General features: G+C 42.3%; 1 protein-coding gene and 1 long non-coding RNA gene across 2 annotated transcripts; both read right to left on the reverse strand.

Annotated features, from left to right (window-relative positions):
- Positions 1-189: 189 nt before the first annotated feature.
- LOC136438269 (hydroxyproline dehydrogenase-like) lies at positions 190-8,324 on the reverse strand. The gene is made up of 9 exons (XM_066433033.1): positions 8,078-8,324; positions 7,346-7,497; positions 6,632-6,828; positions 4,728-4,761; positions 4,531-4,677; positions 3,965-4,084; positions 2,593-2,753; positions 1,793-1,881; positions 190-799 (listed from the first exon to the last, which is right to left on the reverse strand). The coding sequence occupies exons 1-9, from the start codon at positions 8,208-8,210 to the stop codon at positions 615-617; spliced, it is 1,218 nt and encodes a 405-aa protein (XP_066289130.1). The 5' UTR covers positions 8,211-8,324; the 3' UTR covers positions 190-614.
- LOC136437977 (uncharacterized) lies at positions 5,220-6,267 on the reverse strand. Its single transcript, XR_010756357.1, has 3 exons — positions 6,125-6,267; positions 5,772-5,861; positions 5,220-5,300 (listed from the first exon to the last, which is right to left on the reverse strand). It is a non-coding gene; the product is annotated as an uncharacterized lncRNA (long non-coding RNA).
- Positions 8,325-12,111: the final 3,787 nt, after the last annotated feature.

Raw genomic sequence — 12,111 nt, forward strand, 5'->3', positions numbered from 1 at the left:
GTTTTTGTCGGGCTTTCTACTTTGTCATGGTTTCTTTCTATCTTTAACCCACATGTGGGTTAAAGATAGAAAGAAAGATAGAAAGATAGAAAGAAACCATGACAAAGTAGAAAGCCCGACAAAAACGCCTAAAAACACGTCAAAAACCTGCCGGACCCACTCCTCTGCTTGGAGAGTAAAAAACGTCTCTTTTGTGTGGAAATGGACGAAAATTGATGCGCGCGCGGATGTCATCCATACAACCGAATCAAAATGGCCTGACTTGAAATTAATCTAGCCAAGGAGGTTTGATATTCCTTGATCTAGCACAACGCTAAGTTTGTTTGAATGCCTTATTATAGGAAACGAAAAGGTTCGGTAGGAAAACCTACAGTAACCATACTATGCTGAATATTCCCCAAAGTCAAGTTCTTACCTGTATTACATCAATTCTCCCTAACTTGCAACTCCGGGTCGGATGTCCCAAGTGACGTCACGCAGCAGCTTACAGCGCAATTTTCAAACGGCTACGCGTGTCGTAAGTTAGGAAGAATTGGTAATACAGGCAAGAACTTGACTTTGGGGTATATCAAGTATAGTACACTAGGTTTTCCATCCGAACTTTTTTGTTTCCATTAATATTTCCACCATGAGAGAGGGTGTCGCGCCCTGCGTCCCATCTCGGCCCACAGAAGACGGTTCTCCTGCCGGAACCCCCTCAGTGCGGTCCTGTTCTCCAGGGCCCGCCGGTTCAGGTAGGCGATGGTCGTGTGGAGCGGCCCCACCGGCACGGACTTGTAGACCGCATAACCTGCTCGAGCTGTGTAGTGAGAGATTCTTCATTTTTAGCAAGTTATCCTCAATCGTTTTTTTTTTTACTTAGAACAGCTTATTAGGCCGTTCTACGTCGTTTCCAATGCAAATCCGGCGTTTTCCCGCAAAGAAATTTCGAGGTGGTAATTTCGCTCAAAACCTCTGTTTTAAGGCTTATTTCGCCGTTCTGAGGCCTAATACGGCCTTTGCGGGTAAAATTTCATCTTGGCTTTTTTAAAACTTGCATTGGTGATTTCAGAAAAGACCAATTTTTAATGTGAATTATAGAGGACTTTATTTCATTACTTCTTTAAGTTCTGAACCAACTGCCGCATTTACTTTGACGTCATGAGCTGCAATTAACTTGATTACCTGGCGGCAGGAATCAAGAACTGGAAGTATGATTTGGAAAATTCGATGATATTAGATAGAAGTGTACATATTTGGTGCAAAAGTCTTTGTTCGTTTAAACAAATCTATACTATTAATATTTGGTACCAATATAAATAACACAAAGGGGTGTCCCTGTGGTGTAGTGGTCTGCGCTTCTGTCACTCACCACATCTGGCTCAAATTATGAGGAGCCAGAAGGCGTGAGTTCGCGCCCGGGTAGGACACGTCTGGATAAGGGGCGCATCAAGTCATGCCAAAGACTTTATAAAAATGGTACATACTTCTGAAACAGTATGGAAGTTAAACACACTCCACTGCCAGTGGACTAGCCCCCTGCTGCAGTGATTGTACCACAGTGTGGCCCAGGGCTACGAAACGAAGATGGGCTCCGCCCTATACACCTTATGTGGGAGGATTTTAATTGTAACTTAACCAATAACACTAAAATACACCATCATAAGGATTGTTCAATGTTCAATGAACATTGCTTACACATACACTTCAAAGATCATAGGGCTGCAAGATCAATGGATCATGAAGTGAAAGGAAAACCGATGGGGGAGAAATGCACAACTACTTTTAGACCAGAATTCACTCCAGAACTTACCTAGATGATAGGAGATCTGGTCAGCCATTCCATATTGCTGACCAAAGCAGATACGCCGGTCATCTTTCTGGATTCCTAACTCCTGCATCCTGGTGAAATATGTACACATCAGAGATAGTACATTAGTCTGTGTTAACAAAATCTCTCGCTGGCTGGGGTTAATGCCCCCTTGTAACCGTCGGGCCGGCCGCTAGGAGCGCGATTTAGTCAGGCTGAGAAAATGCCATAAAAATAAAAAAACACCATTATGACCAAATTGATAGTGACCTCTGCTACCAAACGATATGTTTTTAGTTCTTCATTTAGAAAATGTCAACGTCGCCCCCATCATACTCTTTTAGAAATATCGCATTGGTCCAGTGGCTAGGGTAGTGGACACGAAATCAAGAAGTCACAGGCTCTATTCCCGGCTTGACAGTATGTCCTTGGCAAAGGCACTTTACACGACTTTCCTCACTCCATCTAGGTGTAAAAATGGGTACCTGACTTCGGTTGGGGAGGGAAAAGGCGGTATAGAAGGAGAGTAATGGGCTTAGCCTTACAATACCGTGCCCTATATACACAGTGGATAACAACCCACTGCCCCTACTGCCTCAAAAAGCCTATGGGACTACCTTCACCTCTACTTTTTCAATAGAGTAGACTTCAGTTATCTATTAGTATTTCATTTATTGTGTTGTCACCATTCCATCCAACGTTCGTCAAATTTAAAGAAATGTACAAAATGTACAAACATATTTGGACAATACATCTCTAGCGTTGTTCTGCAATCTGTTTTGCCTACGTAACTGATGGCATACCTCCTGATGGCATGTTTGGCAGTCTCTTCGTTTTGAGTGGCGACGATGACGTTCACCTGCTCCCCATGGCTGTCGTGAACAAACTGCAGCGTTTTGTCCAGCACGCGATGGTACATGGAACTGGTGTCGTCGTACGTAGAATGGATGGGATCTTCATATCCCTGAAAATAAAAGGATATTTCTTTCTCGCGCTGAAATTCTTGTGGCATGAGCTACTTGTACAGTTCAGTCATTTCTTACTCTGAGTCGTGATAAACACTGCTCTAACGTAGGGTTCCGCAAACCTCTGCCAATGTAATAGCTCCGCAAATCTCTGCCAATGTGATAGCTCCGCAAACCTTTGCCAATATAATAGCTCCGCAAACCTCTGCCAATGTAATGGCTCCGCAAACCTCTGACAATGTATAACTTATGGCTCCGCAAATCTCTGCCAATGTGATAGCTCCGCAAACCTTTGCCAATATAATAGCTCCGCAAACCTCTGCCAATGTAATGGCTCCGCAAACCTCTGACAATGTATAACTTATGGCTCCGCAAATCTCTGCCAATGTGATAGCTCCGCAAACCTTTGCCAATATGATAGCTCCGCAAACCTTTGCCAATGTGATAGCTCCGCAAACCTCTGCCAATGTAATAGCTCCGCAAACCTCTGCCAATATAATAGCTCCGCAAACCTCTGCCAATGTAAGAGCTACGCAAACCTCTGCCAATGTAAGAGCTACGCAAACCTCTGCCAATGTAAGAGCTACGCAAACCTCTGCCAATGTAGAAAAGTTTTTGTTTCAAAAGATAGACATTCCTGTAAATTGTACTAGAAAACTGCACTTTGAATGTTATTTGCTAAAATATTGCCTCCAAATATCAAAGCTAACAACGCTTTTCACAGAGGAACGTCTACCATAGTACCAGTAGATGGAAGAATCACAGGAGTTCTATCTTTTTTACTTGTAATAGGCCTGTTAACAAATCAACCAAAGCATATTTGCTGAGAGGCCCAGTGGTATTTTAACGACCGTAAAGCAGGTACTGTATCTCACTGGACAGCGCCCAATTGCGCTAGCTAGGAAATTGCGCTAACGTGCGATACTTTTGCGCAAGAAGCCCAGATGACTAAAAAAAAACACGTCCGCGCCCGGAATGTCACATTCTCAGTTTCGTGACAACTTTTTGAAAATCGCATTGTTGCCACTGAATTAAAAAGCCATTTACAATGGATCAAAACGCATCAAATTGCATCATTTGCAGTGATAAAAGGATGTTTTCCTTTTTGCGTCATTTTTTTTCCATTTGCCCAACAAATTGTGCCACTTTGCAAACGCTTGGCGCACTTTGGCGCAGTCCAATGAGATACCCGCTTTGCACACGCACTCACCTGCTGCCTCGCCACGGCCCTCTCGTGGTCCATGTAAGCACCCCGCACGATCTTGATGCCAATGCAAAAGCCGAGCTGCTGGGCAAGCGCCATGTCCTCCAGTACACTGTTGTATGCGATCTGTAACACAAAAGTCACACAGTTTATTACTTCTGCATTGAAATTGCTACAATTGATCCTTGTGCACGTGGTGCCTCATATGTAAAGAATGATTAATAATAATGAATCTCGCTCAGCAAAAGCGACGTTGTGAACATTTTCATACCGTACATGTGCATGTGTTATACTTCTTCTTCTTGTCATCCAGACGGACTTTAAGAATCTATATCTATGATTAGCATATTTCTCTCTTTTTAAGACGTGTGTAAACGTAAAAAGAGAGGCAAGTAAGTGATAAATCTATAGGTAAAACATAGCATAATTTTGTTACAATACTCAAGGTATCTTAATGCATATAGATGAGCATGATTATGCAATAAATTTCATTGGTAAAATATAGCACGGAACTCTACCACTGTATTAGACGCAAAATCGTTTCTTCAAGAAAATCTTGAGTTTCCCTTTACTTTGAGGTAACACTGGTACGTGTTCCAGACGAGAGGGTGGGTGCGGTTGTACTTGTACATCAGGGCGAGCACCAGACGGGTGATGGCGGGTCGCATGGACACGTACTCCGCGTCAACCAACATGCGCACGGTACAGGACTCTGCTTGCTGCGCCAGGACAAATAAAGAGAAGTGACCAAAGTTAAGTTTATATGTACGAATGTGCAGCTTGTAGTACTCTTCAGGACAAACCTGGTGTGTTACGGTGGAAGATCATGAATATATGACATCATAAGGTCACGTGTTCTTATTGATAGGTCATTTGAGGTCATTCGAACGTGAGGAAGGCTGAAGTACGTTTCAAAAATTTTAATTTCAAAATTTCACGTGAGACACTTTACTGGCTATGTAATACAAACAAACATATAACTGAAAATGCTGGCAGTCCCATTTGAAATTACAAGAATATCACCAGTGGGTACATTTCTTATTATCTTCGCCGAGTACTATAGTACTCGGAGAAGATTATGTTTTCGGTTGAGCAAGCTGTTTGGTGGGTCTGTATGTATGTCAAGAGCATAACTCAAGAAGCCTTCGATGAATCTTTATGATTTTTGTATTATGTTGCTATCACTATCAGATGCTGATAAGAAAATATAAATTTTAGTTGGATGCAAGTCCAAGTGGAAGTACATTTTTCTCACACTTACCTTACAGACAGCATGCAACCGCAAGAGGGCGTTCCTCAGATGTTCGTTGTCTTCGGCAGTCAGGAAGGACAAGTGGAAGTTCTAGGGGTAAAGCAACGGAAGGAAAATAAACCGTGATAATCAAACAAGATACTCTGCCATCACACGTCATCAGTCAGTCTTGAAACATGAAACATGAGTGATACTCAGTACAGTAAACTGGTCTATTATCATACATAATACATATAGCACAGTAAATTGGTTTATTGCAATTCATCATACATACACAATGATATACACTTTCGTAGCCGCCGGGCCAGATTGCAGTGTACTACTAGTATACACAACAAGGCTCGTAATCATAATTGCATTACAAAATACATAGTTCCTTGGACACATACGAAGTTTAGCTATTCTCTGTGACTGTGTGACGAAATACGTCAAGTTGGATTGAGCGAGGTTACGTTGAGAAAACCTGGTCGCCTTTGTGTAGCTTCTAGACCACATAGTTAGAACCTTAAAGCACCCCAAATTTCTTAAAGACTAGACGGGAAGATGAAACAAATCACTCACCTTGTTGTCATCACACAGTCCTGTAGACAGGTGCTCAACGGACAACTCTGTTGAACTGGGGTCTTCTGACAGATGCCGACTTATCGTCACCTGTGGTAGCAATGTAATGACCAGGCCTTGTTGACAACGTCGGAAAAGAGGCCTAAGATACTAAGATTAAGAAAAACTTATTTTCAACTCGGCTAGATACATTTTTTGCAAGCGAAAAAACCGTTTGCATACGTTTAAGGCAAAAGGAATCCGCACACTGAAGTAGCCGTTTGGTACCCATGGCCAATTCCCCAAGTGGTTTCAAAGTTAGGCAGCAGGGAGAAGGTTAAACAGAATATTCACAGTTATGATGATCCACTCACTAGCAGCTGGGCGTGCATAAACGACGTGAGCCTCATCTGGAAGAGTCGCGCATGCGCACCGTGTTGAGCCAGGATATCTGTCGTACTTCTGATGGTGTCTACGTAGTACTGCGTGCTGTTGTCATAGAAACGTTCCCTTATGACAGAATGAGAAATATGACATCAGTGTTGTAATAGAAACGTCCCTTAGGAAAGGAGGAAGAATATGACATCACTTGACATCACGTGTTCATGAGGTCACGTGTTCTAAGTGGTGGGTCATTCGAGCATCACTGAAGGCTCCAGTCCTGCCGGCCGAAAAATCACGTGTTCACCACGTGATGTTCACGTGAACTTTAATGACGTGTAGCACATCAGACAGAATGCTGACGTCACTCGATTTTGAAAATAAAGGTCGACTGACCAATTCACAAAAGAACAACGGCTGAAAGGTATTCTTACAATGAGTATTCGGTACTGGTAGAATAAAACAAGAGATCATGTGTACAAAGGACTATAAGAACTTACTCGATTTGTGCTCTGTCTCCAACGTTTTCTTCAATCGTCAAAAGGGGCATGGAATGTATCCCGGCATCCCTCAGCCTGTTGAATGTTGCCTCTATTTTGTCAGGCGTGTCTCCTCCGACGAACTGGCCGTAGAAGGTGGCTTTCATCAGGTAACCGAACAACGTCTGGCCAAGAATCCGGCGGCCGAGCTGCATCAGCTGAAGAAAACACCATTAAGTGAAACAACATAACTTAGCATAGATGATCAGTTGTTGGAACATTATCATTGCATTTAGATGGAAGAAGCAACTCTATCCGCCATTATCTCTTTTTAAGACTGTTCGAGACGAGAGTAAAGAAAAATACTGTATCTACATCTGGACTTATCGACCTTAAAATTCAACCGTGACGGGGGATATCACCAACTACCAACAACCTTTGACCCGTTGCTTACGTTACACTTCCCGAAGTCACGTGTTCTGAGCAATAGGACCAGGCAACTGAACAACCATTAAAAGAATATGGAAGAAGTCCTACTATTTACCAATATCTCCTTTCAAGCCTTTGAACCGGGGCGGGGGACGCTACAGACTACCAACTATGATAGCAATAGGATCAGCCCCACCTTGAGGTTGTTGTCCACCACTACGTCATAGGTACACATCTGTAACTCTTTGAACCGGGCCGGGGGACGCTACAGACTATCAATAATGATAGCAATAGGATCAGCCCTACCTTGAGGCTGTTGTCCACCACTACGTCATAGGTGCACATCTGTAAGACCAGCACGGCCCTGGTGATCTCCCATGTAGTCTTCGTTACAAATGCCTTGGTCGAGTCAGCAAAATCCACCGTGTGGCTGGCTTCATGTTGGTTGTCATACCGGACTAGAAACGCAAGGGAAGCAAATTAATTCTTAGAACTGTACTCTGTATTGAAAACTTTGGTAAATATATCTCCTGTACCTGTTAATCTTTCAGAACCATGGTCAGACTTTCGGGACATCATGACTGTGGAACCTTTACCATGGTAGATGTCCTATGCAGTACGCAACCCTATCCCGTAATCATTAACGGATCATTAATTTCCAAGCAGATCTAGAGCTAGGACAGTATCCATTTTGCCAGACAGTATCCTTCCCCGTAGAGATATGCTTAGAGATCATGTAGCATAACGTCCGTAGCATGTCCAGAACAGAAGATAGGAGAAAGAAAATTCTACTGCAATACCAAGGGAAGTCGATAGGAGGCCCAGGATCGAACTTGTACAGCCAGTAGGTACCCATCTGAGTAACGAGACTGTTGTAGTGCATTTTAACGTGCGCTAAGTTTGAAAGTGCTTTTGAAAGCATCATCGATTGGGTGTAACAGCTGTTGTTGTTTTGTTAGTACTGTATAGTAGCAATGTTACCGTAACGCAAGTAACGGAAAAATTCTTTGCCTTTATGTTTTTATAATCTACACTGACCTGACTTGACGCTTAAGTGTCGTCCTTGAGCTGCTAGAATCCTTGGTTGGTAGCTAAGTCGTCCTGTCTGTCCTATGACCGGCCTCCATCCTATCGCCCTCCGGGTAAACACCCTCCATCCAGGGACAGCCATTCGCCAAGAAGTCTGGAAATGTTATGAACACGTCGTTGGAACAAATCCATTCTCTTGCTACCATGGTAACAAAATCATAGAATTACTACAAAAGGCGTGGCTTAGATTTTGAGGTCAGCGAGGAGGACGCTAACTTTTGACTCTGGTAGTTGGCACTATGTAGGAAATATTAGATTACAAATGATCCTCTATCGTAATATTTTAAAAAGACAACATCTTTCTACATGACACCATTTCAAGAAAAGACCGGATATTTTCACTTATAAGTTACATATTCAGTAACAGAAGCATCTGTTTATATTTACGGCAATATTTTTTTGTTATCTGTTTATCGGTTTGGCTCTTCAGCTCGCACAACCAAGGCTATCTTCCCAACTAGCCTGTGGCTATTTGATACAAAGGATTAGCCCTGCTGACAAAGACAACTAAAGACAGTACAAACGGAATTCTAGACAGAATAACAATCAATAATAAAAAAACTGAGTACGTCAAAGAAATACTGTAAATGTAAAGAGTCTAAAATAGCGCCTCTCTCTCTCTCTCTCTCTCTCTCTCTCTCTCTCTCTCTCTCTCTCTCTCTCTCTCTCTCTCTCTCTCTCTCTCTCTCTCCTATAGCTTAGTCTATATTGGTGTTTACAGTGAGAGGACAGGGTAAGGGTCACATGTAAGGGTTGCCTATGTTTGCTACTGAGTTACTAATTGGTCTACAAAGAAACCTATACAAAATCCTTACAATCAAAAGAAATGACGTAGTCTTTAGGTTCATATTTCAAGTCAGACGGAAACCCCTTAGAAAACATGTACATGGCACAAACAACAAATTCTTTAAGGAACTGCGTCTCACCTTAATCGGTCTTGTCGCACAGAAACGTCACCTGTGTTTGTTGATATCGAACCGGCTGTGACCAGTTCACCAGTTGAACAGGTTAAAGTTCGACCTAGAAATCGTTATTTACACCACGAAGCAGAAATAAGGTACAACTGTAGGTCATGAAGACACACAATATAAAGATCAGCGTTACGTTACCCTCAAGAAATGAACTGTTAGGTTTTACGCCAGGTGAAACATTAGTCCGGGAGGGACCTTATTTTGATCTACGTATGGCGGTTCGCCGCTTGGGGGCAAGGTTCAGTTCTCCGAACAAATAATAGTGCAGTAAAAGTTCAGAGTGCGCCGCGTCTTTTCCTGTTTACTTTGTGACAAACAAGGGGTCGAAAATAGTGACAAATTTAACCCTTGTTCTGCTTGATTTCTGGAGCCAAAATATACCCCCACTACTGAAGTGCCAAGACACCTTTGAAACAAAGGGTGCTAGTTTGATATTGCTCATTTTTAGTTACTTCGCTTTACAACATACGCAACGGGTGCAACGTACGCATTCTAGAAATACCCTCAACCCGACAATTGTCAGGGCTAGCATACAGAACAAGCACGTTCAAACCGACAAGTATCGATCTTTTTATTCTCTTTATGCTACACTGTTTGATTGTATGAATGACACGAGCATCGATTTTGGTCAGTTTTCAAAAAGAAAAAGTGAAGTTATGCCAGTTTGTTTTACCATCTTCTGAAACTGGACAACACAACGAAACTTCCCCCTGAAAGAACAAATATAGAAGGTACTGTATGTAAATGCAGAAATGTTCGCGGTGGTTTTATGTTCGCGGTGAAAAACCACCACAAACATTTTTGTCCGTTACTGTATACGTAGCAGTATGTGACTGTAGCACTGCCGCGAACTTAAAACCACCGCGAACACTCCATTTTCCCCTTAGCGCGAAATAAAAACCATGCAAACTTAAATGCATTTACAGTAGTTTGCCACACCCTCCTCTGAAACAAAACAGCCTACCTAATCCTCAAGCAGATGTTAAGGTGAATTGCTGTTTTTTGCGATTACGAATTACGCAAAATTTTGGCCGCCGATGACGAATTACGTCAAATTCTTAGAGATGATTACAAATTACGTTAAATCGTTAGGCTTCCTAACCGACTTTAACACTTTGCGCAAGATTCAACTATCTAGTTCTGCGTCATAACTATTGATTTTTTGTTGAATATAGATTTTTGTCAAATTTTTTTTTTATAACAAAAAAAAATTCGCCAAAAATCTATATTTCAAAATATTCGCGTAGCCACGCGTCATTATCATGTAACGTTGGGTAACATAAATTCGCGGGGTACTTAAATTCGGGATTTTTCGAAAACGGGGTATTTAGGGATATGTGCTAGATGCAACATCAGTAATACCGCTAGAAATGCAAACTTGACAGACTAACGTATTCAGAACACTGTCTGAAAAGCTTCGATAACCATGCATTAGAAGTTGGCTACGTCAAAAACTCTCCGTCCGTTATTGTCACAGTCTGAGGGCTTCGTGGGAGAATTATACTGCATAGTTGTTCGCTGGTTTATAAGACAAATGTCACATCCGCTTCCTGCTCAACACAATTATTTACAATACAACTTATTATCTCCATGAAAAAAGGCTTTTTCATGGAGATACTGTTTTGCTTGCGTTTGGTGTTTGTGTGTATGTATGTATGTGTCACCGGACGCTTAAAGTCACCATAACTGTAGAACCTGTACATGGATTGTAATGATTTTTGGTATGTGGGTGGGTGTTAAGAGGAGAAAGGTCAAGGTCGATTTTGGGCCCCCTGGCATGTGTGACTGGAACTGCAATGGCGTATTTGTTAAAATCTTCAATGTAGAAGGACTGAGGAGTGGATCGACAGATTGTCATGTTCTTTGTTACACAGGTAGGTTAGACCAAGTTGTACACACTTAAGTGCAAACTATGCAAATGAGGCCGAATTTGCATACGTAAGGAGGTAAATCGTTTGCATGGGTGTCGTCGGATGCTTAAAGTCAGCATAACTGTAGAACGTGTAGATGGATTGTAATGATATTTGGTATGTGGGTATGCGCTGGGAGGAGGATGGTCAAGGTCGATTTTGGGCCCCCTGGTTTGTGTCCCTGGAACTGCAATGGCCTATTTGTAAAAATGTTCTAAAGGGGTATAACTGAAGAGAGGAACAACAGATTTTCATGTTATTTGGCACGCAGGTAGGTTGGACAGAGATGTACACACTGAAGTGCAAATCATGCGAAGTTAGTGTGTTTGCGTGTGTGTGCGCGTGTGTGTATGTTTGTGTCACCGTGTGTGTATGTATGTGTCACCGGACGCTTAAAATCAGCATAACTGGAGAACGTGTGGATGGATTGAAATGACATTTGGTATGTGGGTAGGTGCTGGGAGGAAAAAGGTCAAGGTCGATTTGGGGCCCCCTGGTATGTGTCACTGGAACTGCAATGGCGTGTTTGTAAATATTTTGCAAGGAGAATAACTGAAGAAAGGAGCGACAGATTTTCATGTTATTTGATATGCAGGTAGGTTGGACAGAGATGTACAAACTGAAGTGCTAAGTATGCAAATTCATACTGAATTTGCATAAGTAATGAGGAATATCTACTCTATTGTGGGCTTTGAGGTCGCACCATCTGTTGGTCTCTTATCTAGGTCAGTAGCTATCTATAGCCACTTCTCCCCTTGCCCGGCCAGTTATGGTCATACCATTGAGCGATATAGAATGGGGGGAACTGGTTTAATAAAAAAAACAAAGTTTCACGGAGATTTTGGGTCCTAAGACTCTTGTTAGAATCTCTTTTGCTAACCTACAACTGGACTCTAAGTGTGATTATTCATCAGAACGCCTCTTTGTTGCTACAACCAATTGGCTACGGCACTACGGTGAAATTTCCCGCCGCCATATTCGTTACCCAGAATCCTGCTATTCGGCAAACGACAAACGTTTGCGAGGAACACTTTTTTGTCTAAATGTTGTGTGTGATAGTGGACTGATGGCGATATTTTCCTCAAAGTTTGCTCTTAGCACA

This window comes from Branchiostoma lanceolatum, chromosome 7, assembly GCF_035083965.1.
Source record: "Branchiostoma lanceolatum isolate klBraLanc5 chromosome 7, klBraLanc5.hap2, whole genome shotgun sequence".
NCBI lineage: Eukaryota > Metazoa > Chordata > Leptocardii > Amphioxiformes > Branchiostomatidae > Branchiostoma > Branchiostoma lanceolatum.